The sequence below is a fragment of the Acinonyx jubatus genome, chromosome A1, assembly GCF_027475565.1.
Source record: "Acinonyx jubatus isolate Ajub_Pintada_27869175 chromosome A1, VMU_Ajub_asm_v1.0, whole genome shotgun sequence".
Lineage (NCBI taxonomy): Eukaryota > Metazoa > Chordata > Mammalia > Carnivora > Felidae > Acinonyx > Acinonyx jubatus.
Genome location: NC_069380.1, coordinates 8,788,725 through 8,810,336, shown reverse-complemented (window position 1 = coordinate 8,810,336; position 21,612 = coordinate 8,788,725). Strand labels below are relative to the sequence as shown.

General features: G+C 52.0%; 1 protein-coding gene across 2 annotated transcripts in view; it reads left to right on the top strand.

Annotated features, from left to right (window-relative positions):
- The window catches only part of SLC7A1 (solute carrier family 7 member 1), a 79,632-nt gene extending 58,952 nt beyond the window's left edge, over positions 1 to 20,680 (top strand). For both annotated transcript variants that reach the window (XM_027064623.2, XM_053212512.1), the window contains exons 5-13: positions 486 to 660; positions 6,452 to 6,573; positions 7,247 to 7,469; positions 8,241 to 8,380; positions 10,936 to 11,038; positions 12,757 to 12,974; positions 13,233 to 13,399; positions 14,023 to 14,131; positions 15,642 to 20,680. In XM_027064623.2, coding sequence (XP_026920424.1) covers positions 486 to 660; positions 6,452 to 6,573; positions 7,247 to 7,469; positions 8,241 to 8,380; positions 10,936 to 11,038; positions 12,757 to 12,974; positions 13,233 to 13,399; positions 14,023 to 14,131; positions 15,642 to 15,745 — 1,361 coding nt within the window. In that variant the 3' untranslated portion in view covers positions 15,746 to 20,680. The remainder of the gene's footprint in view (positions 1 to 485; positions 661 to 6,451; positions 6,574 to 7,246; positions 7,470 to 8,240; positions 8,381 to 10,935; positions 11,039 to 12,756; positions 12,975 to 13,232; positions 13,400 to 14,022; positions 14,132 to 15,641) is intronic.
- Positions 20,681 to 21,612: the final 932 nt, after the last annotated feature.

Genomic DNA, 21,612 nt, shown 5'->3' with positions numbered 1-21,612 from the left:
TTCATTCTACCAAGAAACTGAGCAAAGTGTCTCCTCCTTGGAGAAAAAAAAATTCCTGCCCCACTGAGGGGAGTCCCAGGAAAGTACATTAGTGAGGGGGAGAGGGTGCCAGTAGAGGCCTTCTCTTCTTCCCTGGGTGGGGGGCTTGCTCTCCAGGGTGGTTGGCCGTGCTCACCATCTCTGCAGTCCTTTGGTGCCCCCTGGGTGACATCCTCAACTCCAGAGGGGAGTTGACCTGGAAGGCCAATTTCGACAGCTTTATGAACCACCCATGGACTTTGGTTATTTTGACACCTACCTCTAGAAAGATTACTGACTCAGCCCCATTCCCAGAGGCTCACAGAAATCTTGGGAGGTTTGGTGCCACTTGGATTCTTCTTCTAAGTCACCTTCTCGTCCGATCCCTGTTCCTATCCCAGGAAGGACTCGCCTGGCCCAAAGTTAACACCCTCAGGCAAAATGTTCTTGTTTGTGTGGTTTTTCAGGACTTTTAACTCTTGGTGTAAAGGAGTCAGCCATGGTCAACAAAATATTCACTTGTATCAACGTTCTGGTCTTGGGCTTCATAATGGTGTCAGGATTCGTGAAAGGATCGATTAAAAACTGGCAGCTCACGGAGGAAGATTTCAAGAACACATCCCATCATCTCTGCCTGAACAAGTGAGTTGTTCGTCTTCCTCTCAGCATGTGACAACTGATTCGTACTTAACAATACACACATGCATTGGGGGCATGTAATCGGCTAGAACAGTATATGCCTTTTCAACAAATATAATTTGAATTTGAATTAATTTTTTTTTTTTGCAGTAAAATAGCTGAGAGTGATTTATTTGTTTGACATTTGTGTTAGGTTTCATTTCTCTGAACTCGACAGAACATTGTATGATGAGGCTATTCAGGAAAACAAATTTCATTCTAATTCTAAAATTACACATAGTTGGGGATCTTTGTCAGACTCCGTAAGTTGTCTGTTTTTCCTCACATTCTGTTTCATGACCAACCTCTAAGTTTTACATTCAGAGAAGATTTTCTCTGCAAAACCATGGTGATGTCACTTGACCCTGAAATGTCTTCCTATTAATAATGCAGAGGGAAGAAATATGTGAAACTTTTATCACAGGCTTTTATCAGAGGTTTTCAGAATGACTAAAGTGTTGAAATGTGATTATAATGGTCTCTTTCTCCCACCCTCGACTTGGGGTACACCAGCCCTGAAAGCCAGTGGCCCCATCTCCCTTACAGTCTCTGACTCAAGATGCCCGGGATGGGAGGCAGGTGACAGGCCTGCTCTTGGACCTGTGCTCTTTCAGGGCCCTCAGTGAAGCCTCGTCAGCAAGCTCAGGTTACCTAGGAAAGAAAAGCCAGCCAATTAGAATGTTCTCTTTTTGATCTTTTTTTTGTCAGATTTTTTAGGTAAATCTTAGGGTTCTAGGATGGACAAGGGGGGAGTGAGGTTTTGTCTGTGATTCTACTTTAATTATGACCAAAGGTTAAACTGCTCTGATAAGGAGACCCTCTTGAAATGCAGTGGTTTTAAAAGGATGTCTCAGATCCTGACATGAGCACACCAGGTTGACTGGCCATCCTGTCTGCACACAGGCTTTCGGGAACCCTGGTCGTCGACCTGATTGTTCCGTCATGCCCTAGGATGTTGTCCTCTTCTGCATGGTCAGACCTGGGCTGTGGGCACAGGCAAGCTCCAGCTGTCCCAGAGGAGGAAGGGGGTGAAAGAGAGCATGCCCAGGGCTCTCAAGGGCAGATCCGGAAGATACGTGTCCCCTCTGCCAACATTCCACTGGTGGGAATCCAGTAGGTGGCCACATCTAGCTGCAAGGGAGGCAGAGAAATGAGGTCCCATGCTGGGGATCTGAGCGGTCATGGGGAACTTGGTCTCCGGTTAGGGCCGGGTCATATCTTCCAGTGGTCCGGTCACTGGACAGGCATTGATGCTTGACTAGTTCACTACAGGAAACTATTGAATTGAATGCATGAAATACTATGTGGTTAATGGTTCAAATCGATTACAGAGATATGAGGATTTTTAATTGTTTTTTAAGTGCGCTCTCTGCCCAGTGTGGGGCTTGAACTCATGACCCCAAGATCCAGAGTCACATGATGTACTGACTCAGCCAGCCGGGCACCCCTGAGAAATGAGGATTTCTAATGTAGCATTCCTGAGACGCATTTATGCCACATTTATTGGTGCTCATTAACTCAGCCTGGAGTGAAGCCACTTCCAAATACGCTTGGAAGTAACAGTAGATATCTGAGACGTGGGGGACTATCTTTCTGGTTGCTATTTACAGATCAGGAATTAAATATAGATGGCAGGTCCTATTTCCTGGTTGTCGATCGAGATGTAATTTTATTGTGTTTACGAAGAGATGGTTTGCGCCAGCTGATGGTATTTATTAGCATTGGTTGTCCTCACACACTTTGTGTCCTGGTGGTGATGAACTGTGCTGGCCCCAGCCTCGGGAACACTGCCTCTGCAGTAGAGTGCTGCGGGTCTCGGGTGTAGCTTGCTCTTTCATTTTATTAAAACCTCTAAACTGCTTCTCCGCGCCCCCCCCCCCCCACCCGCCCGCCAACCAGCCGTAGATTTGTACTTCTGACCATGGCCATGTAGCCTTGCATGAAATTGCTTGTCTCTCTGAAACAATAGGGCTTTTCCCGACCAAACCACTAAGCATGGCGGAGCTTCAGCCTGCGTGGCTTTGGTGGCAGTTCTGACCACATCGGGTTGTGATTTTATGATGCTCTCTCCATGACTGGCTGTAAAGGCCCCCGTGAACCTGAAGTCTGTCTCTTGGTCTGAAATAGGAATGTCATCTGACAGTCTGGCTGGTTCCCTACTGCCTTCGCCACGTGCTCCCTCTGGCTTTCTTCTCCAGAGTCTGGTAGATGGATAACGGATGTAGTAAGTGTAAAGATACAGCACTGCATAGAAACCTACTGAGAAGGTTTGGTTGGATAGTCTGTCTTCAGTTGGGATGAAAACCCCAAAATAACATTGGCTTCCACAAGATAAAGGCGTAGTTCTCTTAAGTGAACATCTGCAGGCAGTCCAGCATATTGCTTTGGTGGTTCTTCCATCTGATGGCTTTGTCCACGGCCCACATTCCCAAGATCACGCCAGGGTCCAAGATGGCTCCCACCAGCAGGAAGAAAATGGGAAAAGTAGAAGAGCAGCCTCGCTCTCCACCTCACTTGCCTGATGTTTCTCAGGACTTGTATACACCAGGCCTGCTTACATCAAGTGGCTACACCTTGTAGCTGGAGAATCTGAGAAGCATGTTGTCTTTGTTCCTGGTGTTCCCATGTCTAGCTAGAATAATTCAGTTTTAGGACTGTGGAGAAGAAGGGGGTGTGGCTTCTGGGGACAACCAGCAGTTTATGTCAGGGTTGGTGGGTGGAAGCGACAGCGGTTGAGTCTTGGTGAAGGATGTTTTCCACTGATGTCGTGGGAAAAGGCCACACAGGGGGAGGACCCCCCTCACCACCATGGAGGCTCCCTCTCAAGTCCTCACCCCAGGCTCAGGGATGTTTCTTCCTTCCTTCCTCTGCCAGTTATTTGCTAACGTCTGGGTAACCGGTTGAGTGGGATGCACAGGAGCCGGTCACCTCGGCTGCAGGGGAGGGGACACCGATCTGAGATCTGGCTTCAGCCTGCTCTGTCGCCAGGCGACGTTCGCCACGTGGTGGCACGATCCTGCCTCCCCATTTCTTCGTGTGTAAGTTGCCAGATGCCGAGCGGGCACGACCACCGCCTGCAGATCACGGGTTAATTATTGATCTATATAAAGAGCCTTTGCAAAATGTTTTGGTTCGAGGCAAAGTAGAATGGGCTCTGTGGTGGTTTCCCAGCAATACGCTGCCACCGAGAGCGGGATCCCCACACTGTTCTTAAACGTTGAACTTAATTTTCTGAGTAGATAATGTTTCACGTGGTTCGTATGTCGTGATGTTATAAAAAGGTTTACACTGAGAAATTCTGTCCCATTCCTTCATCTACCTCACTGTCCCCCCGCCACAGGTGATCGTTTTTACTATTTTTTGTGTCAGCTTCTAGCTTTTATTGGTATAAATACAAGCAATTGTAAGTATACATTTACATTTATTTTGTAACTCATCTACGTAATTTATATGTATATTCCCCTCTCTTTTCACATAAAGGGAGGTACATTCTGCACCTCGCGCGCTTCCCCTGCTAGCATATCCCGCAGGGCTTTCCGTACGCGAGGACCTTGTCCTTTGTGGTCGATACGTGGTGTCCGAGCACCCGTGTGGCCAGTGAGTCGAGAAGGGCCCCGGCTGGAGGGGACACACAGTCGGTGGCAACCTGGTTACTCTTGCTGGTGGCCCCGGGAGTTTATGCAGGGACAGACTTTCTGTGTCGCTCCCCTTCCATCGGAGTCCTGCCCCGCTGCGGTCCTGAGGAGGGAGGATGCCGTTCTTGTGCTCTGCTAGGCATCCCCAGCTCCGCGCTCGGTGGTCACCGCTTCACCTGTTCGCGTGACAAAGGCACGTTCTGGCCCGATCCCTCTTCTGCGAGGCCTCTTTCCAGGGTTTGATGTTTGCAATGTCCTGCACTTTCCTCTTCCCTTCACATGGAATTCTTAAAACCTTTGGGGTGCCTCTGCCTTACGGTTGTTAAAGCAAACCCGTCAGTCCTGGCGCTCATTTCTTCTTATTCGCGGCTGTTCCATAGCCCTTGATGTTAGAGGGCTCCGCGGAGGCGGGTAGGCATCTGGAGGCCTTCCACGCCTGTCTGTCTGTCCTGACAGTTACAGGAAAGCTGGGTCTTGACGAAGACCTGAGGTTCTAGCCATGTTCGGAAGTCGAAAGAGTCTTCCAGGAGCCCCCCAGAAGCCCTCTCGATGGCGAGTGCCCCTCGTTTATCTTCTCATCCCTCTCTCCTGAGGGATTTGGCTGTCAGCGGTCTTGTTCTGGGCTTTGGCCTAAAATTTTTTATAATAGGCGTCAGCCCACCAAGGCATTCTATGTTCTTTGTGGTGTGTGGATGCAGTGGGTGCATCCTGTGGCTTGCTGACTGACTTGTCCTGGGCTGCCGTTCTTGTACTTCAGTCGTGGGTTTATTTTAGTCCTAGCTTAAACTGACAACTTCCCTTTGAGTCTGGCAGCAACAATTTTTCCTGCGTCTATCACTTGTGTGTTTCTTGGGGTTTCCCTCACGTTGCTACTTACTGAACGGTAGTAGGTGCCAGATTGAGGACTGGCTTCACGCTCTGACTTCCAGTGGCTCAGTGGCAGGTTCTGTTACCAGGAACCCTCTAGGAATCCGTACCAGGCTCAGTCTTTATTAGGAAATATTGGGTCCAAAGTGGCTGTCTGTTTTATTAGTTGATAAATCCCTCTGAAAGCAAATTTGGCCAACAATTTGCTAACCCAACTGTAACATCTGTAGGACTGGAATATTCTATATGGCTCCTCTTCTTATGTTTGGAAGTCACGTGGTCTGGGGCAGCTTGCTCTGCAGAGCTGGACAGTTGTCCTCTGGGACTCTGTATTAGGTGACCATGTGACAGAAAGCCTGCAGCCTGGCAGCCAGCTAAACGTATGGCTGATGAAGGGGGCTGGGAGTTCTGCTGATTTTCAGGCGGTGGCAGAGGACCGGGGCATATGAGGCTTAGAATCACTTGGTGACAGGCAGGGCCTGGAGGAGCCATCCAGAATGATTTGAGTGATGGCCAGCCCCGGGCTCCATGCGGCTGTTCTGGGCCTGGACACACTATTTAGAGACTCACGTTTCACTTCCTTGGAACTATTTTCTGAATCTTAAAGGACTTACAACATGTGTTGGACTGGGTATTTGTTACCTTGGCAGATATGTCCCGAGCCCCGCCCATGTGCCCGAGCCATGTAGGCGCTGGTCCGCACCCACGTAGGCATCCCTGCTTACCACGTGCGTGTGGGGGCTTAGGAGGCACTTTCGTCGACTAATAACACAGTTCTTTTTTTTTTTTTTTTTTTTTAACCTCAGTATCTCTGCTGCTTTTGAGACCTGAGTTACTGGTAAATATGGGAAACTTTACACATTTGGTTCCTGGGGTGGGGGGCCCTGCACCCACTTGGCAGCTCTGTGTTCTAAAGTATATGTTGTTCGTTTGAGTGTCCTGGGGGAGAGGCCTCACGTACTGGTTTCTTCCCACTTTCCCGTTGGGCACCCCCATCTCGTAGTCCCTACCCCCTCCCCGAAGCTGACATTTAGAAGGTGCTTCTGGAAAGGGCTTAGCGACTGCGCCTGTGGCTGGGCTTCACAAAGCAGAGGCCCGTGGCCCACCGGGTGACCGGTGGGGTGACAGCTGTCTCGGGAATCATTCACTAAGGGTCTGGAGCGCCCCTGCCCAGCGGCGGGTGGGGTGACCGGAATGGCTTCTCTTCAGGACCGTGAAGTGGGTGTTCATGGTCTTTGGCTCTTTTCTTCCAGTGACACGAAAGTAGGGAAACCTGGTGATGGTGGATTCATGCCCTTCGGATTCTCTGGCGTCCTGTCCGGGGCAGCAACCTGCTTCTACGCCTTCGTGGGCTTTGACTGCATTGCCACCACAGGTACGCCGCCCGCCGTCCGGAGCCCGGGCGGAGGGTCCTCCTTTCTTGTCAGATGGGCTGGACTGACTTTACCCACGCGTTGCTGTTTTCCTTCCTGCGGGCATGTGCCGGCTGCAGCTCCTTCACACATGAGTAGCGTGTAGATTTGTAGCTTCCTGCTAATCTCCCCCCCCCCCCCCCTTATCACTTCCCCAAGCGGCAGCGCCTGACAGGAAAGTCTGCATCATGAACGTGACTAACTGTTCAGCCGTCAGAATGGGATCATGACAGCCGTAGCTGCAGCCTGATTTCATATCTGTGCATCATCCGGGAGAAATGAGGCCATTAAAAATATTGTTCTTCTTGTGATTGAATAGGCTGGGCTCTATCAGACCTCCTGAATTTTCTCTGCCAAAGAAAACAAGTCTTTTCCTTGGCTGAACCACGGAGTAAAGGCCTGGAACGCCATCCCTGGGCGTCTGGGTCTTCTGGTCTGTGTTGGGAGAGCCCCCCCCCCGCCGTGGGTCCCAGAAGCCCGAAAGACCGTGTTTCCCACTGGGCCGAGCACTGCGGGGTAGTCGTTCGTGGGGGGCACGGGCTCTCTGGACTCTGAAAGTCTTCAGGCGCCTTCTGGGTTCATGGGGATGCCCCTCGCTGGCTCGCCCTCCTGGGCCTGACTCCTTGCTGCTTCCAGGTGAAGAGGTCAAGAACCCTCAGAAGGCCATCCCCGTGGGGATTGTCGCTTCCCTCCTGATTTGCTTTATTGCTTACTTCGGGGTATCTGCCGCCCTCACACTCATGATGCCGTACTTCTGCCTGGACAAGGACAGCCCCCTGCCCGATGCCTTCAAGCACGTGGGCTGGGAAGGTGCCAAGTATGCGGTGGCTGTCGGCTCCCTCTGTGCTCTCTCTACCAGGTGAGGCCTCTGAAGCCCTTGGGAAGGTAAGCTGCAGCGGGCCGTGTGCGGCCCGACGCACGGGGGGTGCTGTTCACGTCACTCTTTTCCCTTGAAGTCGAACCAGCACCCCAACCCTGATGATGTGGTTTCTCCCCTTGTTGTTATCAACCAAACCACGAACTGTTACTGATCTTTCATTCTGGAGAGTCGGGGGCCCACTTTCTAACAGCATCTGCTCAGCAAGGCTGGCTTTCTGTCCCCAGCTCTGGCCCCTGGACCAGGCCACCTCTTTGAACACCGTAATTTGGCCACAGAGGAGAGGCTCCCTTGAGAAAGGGAATTGCCTTTTAATAAGAAACATTTTGCCCCTGGAATTCCTATTAGCCTGTATATATAGGGAATACTGGGTAAACATTGATTAACCACAGAGAGATCCTCGTGAATGCAGCAGTCCTTTGATTTTCTGTTTGAGCTAGAGTTATCGTGGGAATGAATACAGAATTTCCCTTTCATAAAAATTGTGACTAGACCCTACCCTCGTTTATGTTAGACATTTGCCATTCACTGACTCACAGCCACAGTAAGTGCTTTTTCCGGGGTTGATGTATTGAAATTTGTCTTGTAGCCGTGGACTTCACCTAGTTTGGAGGGTGGCAGCTCTTGGCGAGAAGTTCAGGGCTCCCTCTCGGTGGTGTGCGTCATGGCAAACCACATAGTGGTCACATTATGGTGCCTTTTTTCCTGATGAGTTGGTGTCACAGGTGCGCTTTGCCTCTTCCTCCCGTCTAGTCTTTTAGGTTCCATGTTCCCCATGCCTCGAGTTATCTATGCCATGGCTGAAGACGGACTGCTGTTTAAATTTTTGGCCAAAATCAACGATAGGACCAAAACCCCAATAATCGCCACGTTGACCTCAGGTGCCATTGCTGGTAAGAATTCCACATGCCAGTATTTTAACTGTTGAGTCCTCAGGGAAATATCTTGAGTTGCATTGGTCTGTGAGAAGTTGGAACTGGCCCTTTTCATGTTTGGTTTTCACCGTTGGAACCTGGATTACTGCCAGATGACTGCCCTTTTGACGTAAGGGGGAGGCCGGTTGTACAGAGGATGTGATGGAATTCTCAAAAAGTTGAATTATTTTATTATTATTGTCCTCTGGGCAGGGCGTGGAACACGTACTGTTTCTTCAGCGCTGTTCACATTGCCCCTTTTCTGAATGTCCCTGAGTAGACTTGGGTGGGGTGACATCTTCGTGTCTTTCTTAGTCCTGGAAATTCATTGTCCGGGTATCTTCGCCTGGGAATTCTCGGGGAAATGAGAATCCCTTAGTCTCAGTGTCTTATGAAGTGTGCTGCTATTTTCCAGGAGATATTGAGGGTGTTGCTGGGGTCAGTTGCCGTATGAGTTTATAAATATTGCAGCCTCAGAGGCTCAGAGGAGGTTATCAGGTTATCTTCTCAAATATCAGGTTCCTCACCAGGAGGACAGTTTTGAAGCTGAAATCAGTGCCCACAGAACCTTTGGAGTGATGTGATATTCCAGGGGCACCTGATAAAGAAAAGGGGAGCCTCGAAGGAAACTTACATGCATATACGCTATGCTGTTGGTTTTCTGTATTTTCTCCTTTAATAACGGCCCCTCCTAGCCCCATGGGGCAGGCACTATCCCATTGCACAGAGATGCGAAGTGAGGAGGTACACCCACACCCAGTAGATCTGGCTCTTGGTTCCTGGTTTGTCTTTCTGCCAAAGTGGCTGGCTCCTTCCAGGGTGTGAGTGGCGCAGTGGGTCTTTTTGGTATAGCAGGACACGTTCAGTCTGTACTGCGGGGACTTGCCATATAGCCATTGGTAAGACATTTGACCACCTTACATGAACGAATTGTTGTTAGTAGTATTTATGCCCTTAGCAAAGTGTGCTTAGTCGTGTGGATTAATGTTATATAATGAAAGAAAGCCGGTGTTTCATTATTTAACACATTTGTTGTGTCATTGTACAATCTTGACAGTGACCTCAGTGGTTAGGTTAAGGGACACCGTACGTCAGGATGTGACCAATATATTTAAGAGATTAAGGAATTGGAAATAGCAGATGTTTTTTCAGTATTTACATGCAATTTGATTATATTGAAGACTGGCCTTTAATTTCCTTCCTGTGCTGATCAAGGGAGATCAAATTATAATCTTTAAAGTGACTGGAAAGCACATGCGTTCGCCAAACCAGGGATTTGCTCCTTCTTTTCATTTGGCGGGGGTGGGAAATAAGTGTTTGGTTTTCGAAAACCACCCCACATGGGAAGAGTATGGCTTGAGTTTCTGTGTGAGTGGGAACGTTGGCATCTGTGGCATGCACGGTCGGGTACTATTCTCATTGTCCATAAGGCCCAGCATTGCTCTTTGACCCTGTTATTTAGCCCCAATTCAAATTTGTTGTAGTCGGAGTGATCTATAGGGGCTTGAGAAGTATTTGGAAAAGTCATGGCTTTGTGTTTATGTTTTAACTTGCGTTGTTTGCATGTGATATTTGAAAATATCCCAAAGTAGATCTATCCAAGTTATTTTTTAAATGGGAAACTTTACATGTATACCCACATAAATAGAGAGATATATACTCTCATAAAAATTACAAAAGATTTTCAAATAAGCATGCATGTTGTATTTTTTTTTTTTTAAGTGGGGGTCACGGTAAAGCTAATGCTATTGTTTGTGGAAGTAACACTGCTTTCCATGCTCATCTGTCTGGGTTAGGAGCCCCTGTGAGTCCTCCCAGAGCACTGGACTTGACTTCACCCACCTGCTCATTACTGTTGCCTGCTGATGCCTAAGTCTTAGATGATACACTCAGGGAGGCCAGAGACTATCTGGTCTGCCCTGTTTGTTGGTGTACATCTAGTGCTCATCGACTGGCATACCCTCAATGAGTGCTGGGTGGATGGATGATGGATAAGTGGTTGGATGGCTGGATAGATGGATAGATGATGGGGGATGGATGGATGGATGGATGGATGGATGGATGGTGTGTAGATACATGGATAGATGTACCTGACTGTGAGTCTGCTTGGTATAGAGAAAGACACACCGGACTCAGAGCCACAAGCACCTAGCTGAGATCCTGACTTTTCCACTTTCTGGCTGTGTGACCTTACATAAGTCTCCCAACGTGTTTGACTTCAGTGTCTCCATCTGTAGAGTAGGGATAGCTTGCAAAGTTGCCGTAAGGATCAATAAAGGTCATGTTGATCAAAGTACTCTCTATATAAATGTTAATTATTATTACCGTCTGCTGAGGACTGTGTGTGTGATTTAATTCTGAGCTTTTCTTCCTTTTAAGCAATATCACCATGTCTTTGCATGGAAAGGGCTGGGGTGAGAAAGCAAGTAAAAGCAACATCCCCTGTGTGGCCTGGATCACGGATGGGTGGTGGTTCTGGCTGTAAGTGTGTGTAGAGGGCCATCCATGGATCCTGATGTTTGTCTCCTCCCCAGCTGTGATGGCCTTTCTCTTTGACCTGAAGGACTTGGTGGACCTCATGTCAATTGGCACTCTCCTGGCTTACTCTTTGGTGGCTGCCTGTGTGTTGGTCTTACGGTACGTATGGCTCTTCTGGGTTCCGTGGTAGAAAGGTGCCCCCTGTTAGCCTTTTAAAAGATCAAGTTAATGGTTTATACAGTGTAAATTTTAGGTTGTTGATAGCTCCTTTGGGAACTCTCCTGGAGAGGGTGGGATTTGGTGGCTGAGAGCCTAGTTACAGAGAATGTCGTTGAAAAGGAAGAGTCAGGGGACCCGCCTCTCACTACTACGTGCCCTCATTTTTCTGGTGAGATATTGGGAGGATAGAGACAGGTTCTCCGCCCAACTGTTGGGCCTGGATCCAGGGAACAGAGTTTTTGAAGGCTTAGGGTAATGGTTTCGGTTCAGTCCAGGTTCTTAGTTCGGAGGGCACTGGCACGGGGGACTAGTCTTGGTGGGAATTGGAGGAATCCAAGTTCTGTGAAACTGAGGTCAGTGTGGTGCTTCTCCAGCAGCACTGCACTACCACTGGAGGAGTGAGCTGCCGTGTAGGGTGTGGAGCGGCCAAGGTTGATGATGTTCAATAAGACTTTCCAGGTTCTGGCTGCTTTAGCCTTGTGTGGTCCAGACCAGCCCCAAGGATGGCCATAATAAAGCAGCTCTGGGCCTGGGCTTGGTGTCCCCTTCCCAGCTGCTGCACTGCCCTGCTCCCAGAGCACCCCCCCGGGCTCCAATTTTCCTTGCTCTGAAAGGACAGGGCTCTACTTACTTCCTCACTACCAGGAGTGGCTCAAGGGAGCACTTAGCATGGGAATATGGAGTCATGGAGACTCTCAATGGTGGTCACCTGGAATACTTGCAAGATCGTTAATTCCATTTCTAACGTGCTTAGCATCTAATGTATGTCAGGCCTCAGTTGAGCCTCAGTAGCGGCTGTGTAGAATCAGCTAAAACTAGTTTGCTAGTTTTCTGACCACTTATTCCTTCCTAAGAGCTCAACACTGGCGTCTTTTCCGAGGTCCCCTCACATTCTTAATTGACTGGTGTTAACATAAGTGAATCAGTGAAAAACTGGTTAAGTATCTTTGTGTTCACTCTTACATTATATGCAAAATAATTCCCCAAGCACTCTTGTTTTTCACAGCTGGTAGAAACGATTTGAGCTCTGTTGTTTTGGGTGGAAGATAAGGAGCCTCATTTAATATGAATGCTTTACTTGCAGGAAGCTTGTGTCTTGGAAATCAGGCCACAGGCTCAGTCCTTTAGCCAGCTGTATAAAGTTATTTATTCTAAGGCATTTGGAGTTTTAAAATAAATTGATCCAATTAGGTCTCACAAACAGAATTTCTCAAATCCGTCAGCGTGCAGACACATTTCTCTGGCTCTCTAGACCAAGTAGGATCCTAATGTTACTGCGTTCTATTTCCGTTTGTATTTTTAGTTCCCTTCAGCCATGGTTCTGTTGGAAGTGGCCTAATATCTTAAGCATCCAAGGGCCAGTGCTACTTCTCAGAGCAAGAGAAGCCATGTCAGGACATTCCTCTGGGCTGGTTCACGGGGGAGGTCAAATTGTCTCATATCCGAGACGCCAAGGAGGGTGTTGCCCAGAAGCGGGAACAGAAGGCGGGGACTCAGCTCCCCTCCTCTGGATCTGCTTTGTCAGAGAATGCATCATCCTGACCATCTTCTTCCCATTTTATGCTTTGTGTCCTGGGCAACTTAGGACTTGAGTTAGTGTGTGTCCTCCTGCCCTTTTAAAGCACATTTTGGCGGTCATGCACCGCGTTTCTTTACAGGTATCAGCCAGAGCAGCCTAACATGGTATACCAGATGGCCAGAACCACCGATGAACTAGATCACGTGGACCAGAATGAATTGGTGAGCACCAGTGATTCCCAGACAGGCTTTTTACCAGAAGCAGAAAGGTTTTCTTTGAAAACCATACTTTCACCCAGAAATATGGAGCCTTCCAAATTCTCCGGGCTAATTGTGAACATTTCAACCAGCCTCATAGGTAAGAGCCTGCCCTTCCCTGTAAGGTGTTTGGGGTCTTGCTCGTTGGCATAGTATGGTTTCTTGTCACTGGTGGTGGAGGCAAGTGCAGGAAAGGATAAGCCTGTGTCTTGCTGCTGGACCATGATGGTGGTTGATGGCTGCAGAAGTACAGCCTCCCTCTCCATAGGTTTTGGGGAAAACTGAGGATATCTGTGGGGTTTTGAAACAAGATTGAATTGTGCCCCCCTCTCTCTCTCTCTCTCTCTCCCCTCCTTAGCAATTCTAATCCTCACCTTCTGTATTGTGGCTGTGCTTGGAAAGGAGGCACTGACAAAAGGGGACTTGTGGGCAATCTTTATGCTCACCATATCTGCCCTTCTCTGCTCAGTGGTGACAATCATCATCTGGAGGCAGCCTGAGAGCAAGACCAAGCTCTCCTTTAAGGTGAGCAGCTCTGAGGGGCCCCTAGGGAGCCGCCTGGCAGGTTCCCACACATGTGCCACGGACCATGGGCTCTGCCAGGCTCAGGTATCTGCGGAGGGGGGGCTTGCCGGCCAGCCTCCGAAAACATGAGACGCAGACAGTACCTGCTGAGGGGGGCCGGTCCTGAAGGAAGGCACCCTTCCCTGCCTTGCCTCTCAGGTGTCACAGCACACCTGTCCGCGGGGCTTTTCATCCATGGATCCAGCGGGATCGCATGGCACCACCAAGCCTTGGAGGTGACACAAATAATAAAGCAGTCCACTGTTGGAGATAAGTGGAAGTCCCTCTTCTAGCCCTTTCTTTAGCAGGAGAATAGGAAGGGGGGGGAATCAGAATAGAGCTCACTTCAGCACTTAGTAGCTTAGAACCAGACTCCCACCCGCGCTGCCCGTGTGTGGGCACGTCTGTGTGTGTGCATGTGGGTTGGGCTACACTCACTCCCTCCTCCCCATGTAAATCGCACAGTCCGTCCGAATCTCGGGGACGCTATCGTTTCCTAGGTAGTTTCACTAAAGGACTCAAAAGGCGTCGTCCCCACGCACTCCTCTCCCTGCAGACTTGACACTCACCTGGTATCTTTGCAGGTGCCTTTCTTGCCCGTACTTCCCGTCCTGAGTATCTTTGTGAACGTCTATCTCATGATGCAGCTGGACCAGGGCACGTGGGTCCGGTTCGCAGTGTGGATGTTAATAGGTACGTGAGATCTTGGATTGCACTGTGACGGCGTCTCTCAGAGCCCCCCTGCTGCCACACCAGTCCCCAGAGCCGGTGCTGTGCTGCTCAGTCCTCTTTCCTGCAACTTGGCTGGGTGCCTCTTGTCATTGAGCCTCCTTCCCTTCAAATTTCAAAACGTAGTGAAGACACGTCGTCCGCGGTTTTCTCTCAAAAAGGACCTCCTAGTAGATTGTGGGTCCTCCCCTCCCCTTCAGATGCTTTTCATTTTAATAGCTCTTGCCTGAACTAGTTATGTCATTGGGCGCAAGTGGAAGGTAACAAGAGCGAGGCTGTGAGTCTGCTGTTGACAAAGCACCGATTCACCTCCTCTGACACGAGAAGGCCTGGACCGTGCCTCCCCCGGCCCGGCCAGTAGCTGCCCACTGGCCCACGTGGGCTGTGCGTGTTGGTGGGGTCTGCGGGAGGCTTGGGGGTGACCGTGTGGTTGCTGGCCCTGCTGGGGGCTGACCGTGGCCCTCCCCCTCCCTGAGCGTCTGACACCAGGGACTACGGAAAATGGACTCAGACTCCGTCCTCGGCACTGATACCTGGGGAGTGGGCCTCGTCTCTCGCCCCTCGGCGTCCCCGGCAAGAGCAGGGACTCCAGGCCTGTGTTTTCTGCCAAAGCCCTCGGCCCTGCGTCACCACACTTAGGGGCAGATAGCTGCCGCCTCACGGTCGTGCTCTGCAGGCCCCACGTTGTCTGCACGGTGTAGCCTGAGCTGGTTCCACAGATGCCCCCACAGAGCCTTCCTGGGAGAGAGCCGGCTCGGGGGGAGCCGCTCATTCCCGCGTCCCAGACGTGAGCTCCCGGGATGTGCTCCAAGCCGTTGGCTTCTTTCCAGGGCTTTTGGTGGCTGAGCCCTTCCTTTAAGGCCCGCTCTCCTTGCGTCCCTGACATGGGCACCAGTCCTTAGGTGGCCAGTTAGAAGCTCAGATCTCTGGGCCCCACCACAGACCTTTGGAGCCCCCGACCCTGGAATGGACTGAGAAACAGAGGCAGTCAGGGCCGTGGAGGCCACACGAATAGCCTGGGGAGCCCTGGTTGGAACAGTCCCACCCCTGTTGGAAATCCCACCCTCGCGGGAAACAGTATGACTGCTGGAGCGTCCGTCCTGTCCCCTCCAGTGGCCGCGGGGCACCAACTAGGTGGTCAGTGGATGAAGCTGAGGGACCAGCACCCCTCCGGGGACCCCCGGCTGCTCCCCCTGCTCAGGAACTGCTCCAGTGTGAGGCTGCCCCTGGAGCGTGCCTTCGCTGCCTGGAGGGGCGAGACCAAAACCTTTCCAGGCTGGAGTGGAGGAGTCTCGTGTGTCTCCAGATACAGAAAGTGAGCCCACAAGGGCTGCTTGCTGTGGGCGCAGGCCTGGGTCCGGCAGCACGGAGAGACTTCCCCGCGGGGCCACGTGACTCCCCCAGAGCTGCTCTGCCCTCTGCCCTTGAGCCCTGCCTGCCCTGTTCACTCCCGGTCTCTGCTCTCGGCCCGCAGGCTTCATCATCTACTTTGGCTACGGTCTGTGGCACAGCGAGGAGGCATCCCTGGCCGCCGAGCAAGCAAGGACTCCTGACGGCAATCTGGACCATTGCAAGTGACACACAGCCCCGCCCCCAGAGGTGGCAGCAGCCCTGAGGGATGCCCGCAGAGGTCCCGGGAGCACCTCGCTCTCTCCACCAGTGCGTCAGGACCCCCCCCACATCCAAGCCCCACCGCAGCAGAAGGTGCAGCTACTTGAAACGCAGCCTCGGCCCACAGCCCGTGTGTCTTGCACAGACTTGCCCCGTGGCAGGTGGCACCAGGTCCCGGTCACCTCTCTCAGCTCCCCGGCTGGGGCCATTTGGCTGTGGTTTCCACTGTGTCTCCTGACATCCCTCTGAACAAAGAGAACAGCTCCCGTCCTCGCCGGCTCTGTGTCCGTGCTGCTGCGGCCGCAGAATGGCGGCCACCTTTTCTCGTCACCTTGGGAGTCCAGGCCCCCCCCCCCTCCCCCCCAGGACCACTCTGGCACTGAACACGTGCATACTCCACACTTTCCGCAGCCACCTCCCTGCTCAACCCTGAAGGCCGACCGTACACGCAGGATGAGTCACCCAGACAGTGCATCCCCAGTAGTGCTACCCCCGGAGCCAAAGAACAGCTTAGAAAGGAGAAGCGGGACTGGTTTCCTTCTCCCACTCCTGTCCTCTGTGCTGCCAGAAGGGGTCGTGAGGAACGTGAGCCCTCCCTCACTTCCTCTTCCTGGCAGCGGCTCTGCCCCGACAGCTGACGGAACCCGGCCCGCTCCACGGTGGCACCGAGGCCACCGCGGGAACCAGGCGGAAGGACCGAGGGCTGGCCGGCTCCGCTCCTCATGCCTGAGCACCGGGCCCTCCGCATTCGCCAGCTGTACTCCCTCCGGGCCCAGGCCAGTTCTTGCTGCTTCTGGCGTCTTGCACGAAGGCGGCGTGTCCCGAGCAACCGGAACGTGACGCTGCGTTTACGTAGGCCTGGCCTGAGATCAGCAGAGCTTAGAGCGCTGTTCTCTGTGGGTCTCTGCCAAGCGCTGACTCCCTCCCTCTGGCGCGTGCGGGTCCGTTTCTCGAGTGTTGCCAGGCTCCCAAGGCAGGCGTCTGCTCCTCCTGACGCGACGGTGGCCGGTCCTCCCAGCTGCTTCTGGCCCCTGAGGTGATCTCTTTGGCCCTTGTCTTCTATGTAATCGAGCTGAGTCCCGTTAGCATCTGTGAATCGCTCCAAATTAAGTTGGCGCTTAGTATTAACTTGGAAAATGGCCAAATATTTACTCGGTGTGGGGTCCGCGCGTGAGAATTTGGGGTCCTGTTGCTGTCCCTGTCGTGTATCTGTTGTCCACATGCTGCAGGTTTGTATATGGGTTTGTAGCCCGGGCACGGACCTCCTGTCTCCATAAGTTTTAAGCCGGAGAGCCAGCTGGGTTCCCTGTACACAGCGTGCCCCCTCCCACGCACTGGAGCACTCCATGGCTCACACACTTCTTGCGGATAGGAGCCTGAGGAAACACGAGCACTGATTCCATCTTCCCATTCGAGTGTGGCTCAGGAGCCAGAAGGGCCCCCTGTTGATGGCAGGTGAGGGACACGGCCGTGTGGATCCCCCGGAAAATGTAAATGCTGCTTTTGAAGCCCAGACTCCCATTTCTTCCCCTTCTGGCCTTTGACACAAATATGGTAGAACGAAGCCTGATAAATCGGCGGCACTTGTCTCATCTCCCTCGGTAGCTCCTTGGAGAGAATTACAGGAATTCATGAAGTGGCCAGATGGCAGGGTCGGTGGGGGGTGGCGGCCCGCCTCTGCTCTAGGCCCTGGTCGCCTTGCCGGAAGCTTTATTCTAAATTATCGTTTGTGAATGTTACAGAGGGAGGGGCCTAAGAGCCCAAAGTGTGGGTTTCCAAAGAAAGATATTTAAATTTATGTAGATTGGTGCTGTACAATATTTTGATAAATATTAACTTATTTTGTTGGGGTTCTTCTTGTCTGCTGTCTTGTAGGGTTTGTTAGCTATTTGTTTGCTTGATTTGTCTGTTGTTTTTCCACATAGGCAAAGAGAACTTGAGGGAAAGAGAGTGCCCAAGACGGAAGGCGGAGGGAAGAGAAAAAAAAATTTTTTTTTTTAACTTTAATTTCTCTTTCTGAAATGTCTGTGCAAGAGAGCACACAGCAGACTGTGTATACAGTTGACGTTTCAGCTGGCATCGTGGATCGTTCTAGCAACCGACAAGGTGTGTTTGCCTGATAACAGACAACATGCCGCGGGGTGAGGGCCTCCTGGCGCGTGAGTCTCCCCCTTCCTCACCCCAAAGCCGGCAAGTGCCTCAGCAAGGCTCACCCGCGCGGTGGTGCAAAGCCCCCGCTGCCTCCCCTGTCAGGGCCAGGAGCCTCCCGTTTAGGACAGGACACCTGAGGGGGCATAGATAAATAGTTGGCGAGGTCACCGTGCTTCTGTTGAGAGTAGCTTCTGTGCGGTTGCCAGAGCTTTCCTCTCCTGTACACGAGGACGGTGATGTCGCGAGCGCCGTTTGGGGTAAGCCTCCCCCGTGTGGACAGGCTTTTTCTTACCCCAGCTTTCATGCCTTCCCCGCAAACACACACACACACACACACACACACACACGCAAGAAATAACCACCAGAAGTGCCCGACAGTTGGCCTTCCCCCCACCCCCACCTCCCCAGTCCAAGCAAGACTGATTCTCGGTGTCATGGCTTGGCCACTATTTTCCTACATCATCAGAAATTCCACACTTGTAGAGATGCCCTTCGGGGACGTTGTGTCTGCTTTTATCTGTGGCCCAGCCCCAAACAACCCACGTTGGAAAGACCCTTTTGTGTTGAGTAAGCAGCCCTTCCTGCCTCCCGTGGTCCCCCCACCCTACGTGTTCTCACGACCCCGTGAAGACTCACAAAGAAGCGAGCCGTGGAGCCCCAGGACCTCTGCTGAAGAGCGAGGGGTGCGAGGGGTCGCCGGGGAGGCAGTCGGGCTCCGTGGGTGGGGGAGGCCGAGCCCGCTTCCAGGAGGAGGACCGTCAGCAGGAGATTGGGCCTCTGCACACGCCTCAGCCTGCCCCACTGGCTCACACCCCTCAGCCCAACTCTGGGCCCTGTTTGTTTTTCTAAGCCAATAGCGGGGAGCGATAGGGCCATCTTTCCCAGGCTGTTTCGGAAGGACTGCTGAACTGATACTGTTGCCAGAGCCCCTCGGCCCCGACTCATGGTTTTGCTCCACTGAGTCACCTCTGTCAGGACATGGTCCCAGGTGCTGGTGCTGTGGTTCGGGTATCACAGCCCCCCTGCCTGCCACGTGTCCACAGGTGACCGCACCGTGGTGGGGGCTTCACCCACCCCGAGCTCCTCAGGCCCTGGCCCGCTCCCGTGTGCATACCCAGACACACCTGGCGGTCGTTCGTGGGGCTTCCTGCGTGGCCGCGGCCGCGACCGCGACCTGGGCTCTGCTCTCTCCCCGCCCCTCTGTCCCTGCCATCCCCACCACTGAGCGGGCGTTCTGAATTGACTGAGGTTTGCAGTCTGCCCAGGATGGCCCCGAGTCTAACACCGGTACAGCACAGGGGCAGAATCTGGGCTCCTTGGGGGCGTGTGGGCATGCCTCGTAAAGGCCCCACCCGACTAGGTGGGCTCGTGGGCATTTCGGGGGCCTCACCAACCTGCTGGCTCTGTGCCAGGACCCATCTTCTGGATTCACGTGTCCTGCTTTCACACATCTAGTACGAGCCGATTGCTCTGTTGGCTCCCTAGGGCCATCTCCGTGCCAGGCCCCATCCCCGAGGAGTTCTGGCAAGGATGGAGGAGTGTTTCCAGGCACGTCGGCACTCTGCCGGGCACAGGTGTGCGACGCTTGTGTGCGGAACTGTTACAGAGTTACCAGCAGATGGGACTGAATATGTGTTACGTATATTTGTCACGTATAATTTAAGATGGGTGTTTGCCATCATCACGAGAGTATTGTAAGTAAGGCTCCTTAGGGAGAGTGAGAGACCTTTTGTTGGACTCTTGTGGACTTTTTTTTTTTGGTAATGAAGTGCTTTATCCAGTGGTGCAAGAGGCTACACTCCGTATTTCATCATCAGAGTTAGGATGCCTAATGGGTTTGTAAGGCCAAAAAAAAAAAAAAGTCAACTGACTTTGATACTATATTCATCACTAGAATCCAGAGTGTTTATGTGCCCGTCGCTTCATTGAGCGGCAGTGCTTTCAAGAGGGACGGGGACCAGCCAAGGGTCTCCGGGCACAGTTATCAAGGACCCCTCCTGGATCACCCTGTAAGTGTGTTGAACTGCCGGCTGAAAAACCCACATGAAATAAAGACCTTGGCTGTGAAGTCCAGATTGAATTTCTCAGGGTATGAGCATGTCCCAGAGGGTCAGGAAGACACGCTAAGACTTTGTTAAATTATTAACAAGGTATATGACTTTGTGTTTCTTGATGACAGACTTTTTTCTTTTTTAAAGTTTGGGATTTATTTTCCCATTTGAGAAGTTGTAATATATGTATTTAAAATAAGTTTCCCGCTTAAGTTGTGCCTTTCAGCGTCGATGGATCTAAGAAGCACAGAGGGTGATGATCCTGGTGAGGGCTGGTTTATTATCAAACCTGAAGAGCTGTGGTTTCTCCAGTAAACTTTTTCTTCTCCTGAACGTGCAGCCATTGTTAAAAGAATTGTGTTTCTTATTCTGTAAATTGTATAATGTTTTTTGCTTGTTTGATGTTCTATTTTTCTAATAGTTTTCTTATAGTTTCTTACAATTGTGATACTAGATTAAGATTCTGACACCCAACTGCAAAGCAGCCTGTCTCTGCTGGCCCCTCCTGGTTTTATTTTAAGGACAAGCGTATAGCTCATCCATCACCTTTACAAAAATGTGAAACTCTGCTCTGTATCCCATTTTTGCTGACAACACTGTATGTTGACAACCTCCTACTACTATATGTTGTAAAATCGAACTATTTTGTGGTACATTATCTCATGCTTCTGCAAACTCTAATAAATTCTGTCTACGGCTACAGCGTGTTCTCAAGCATTGTGGCTGCTCCTGGCTGGGTCCCCAAGCCTGGCAGTGCCCCATAGAGAGTTCCAGATCTCGCCCTTTGCTTCTTGAGTATTTTCCCGTTTCCCTACAGCCGGATGTTGTAATGCCCCGTTTTCCTTCGGCCATTTGGTGGAAAGCCTCATTCCATGAAATAGCACCTCAACCAGGGAATCCCCCCCCCCCCCCCCCGCAACTCATTTAGGATTCCCTGCGCTATCTCCCTACCTCCCACTCTTTCCAGACTTGGCTTGTGTTTGGTCGGGGAAGGCTTCCCACCAAGGTTTCCGCCAGCCAGGGCGTAAAGCCGCTCATCAGCCAAAGCGCTTGGCGCCAATGTGGCCCAACCGCCTTGCACCGCGCACCTTAGCCCGGCACTTCCCAGGAACTGCCCCTCCCCCCCCCCCACCCCCCCGTTCCCCCTCTGAGGAAGGAAGCATTTGCTTGCACAGGAGACAGATTCGGTCCACTGGCCTTAACTCTCAGACACTACGATGCAATGATTTGGTGATCACGCTGGGAGGTGTGTTGCCCGGGGAAGACAAGGCCCGACCTTGGCATCTTCTCGGCGGACACCCTGCACCCTAGGAGAGGAAGGGCCAGGGGGCCGCTGCTGGTTTCACATTAGTATCTGGCCGCAAGACCCCCGGACCATCTCGGGCCCATCCGCCACACGGCGCACCAGGCCACGGAGCTTGGACCTTGCGCGGCATCCCCGCTCCGCACCCGGGGGTGTGCAGTGTGGCCCAGCCGCGGGCAGGCGGGAGTCCCCTTGGTCGTCCCCCGGGCGGCTCCCGGCGAGCGATCTCTCCGTCAAAGGCTCTGCTCACAGCTTGCGGACGCCGGGGAGCGCCGCGCGGGAGCGCCCCGCGGTCCCACACCCGGCGAAGGCCACGTGGGCCGGTCCCT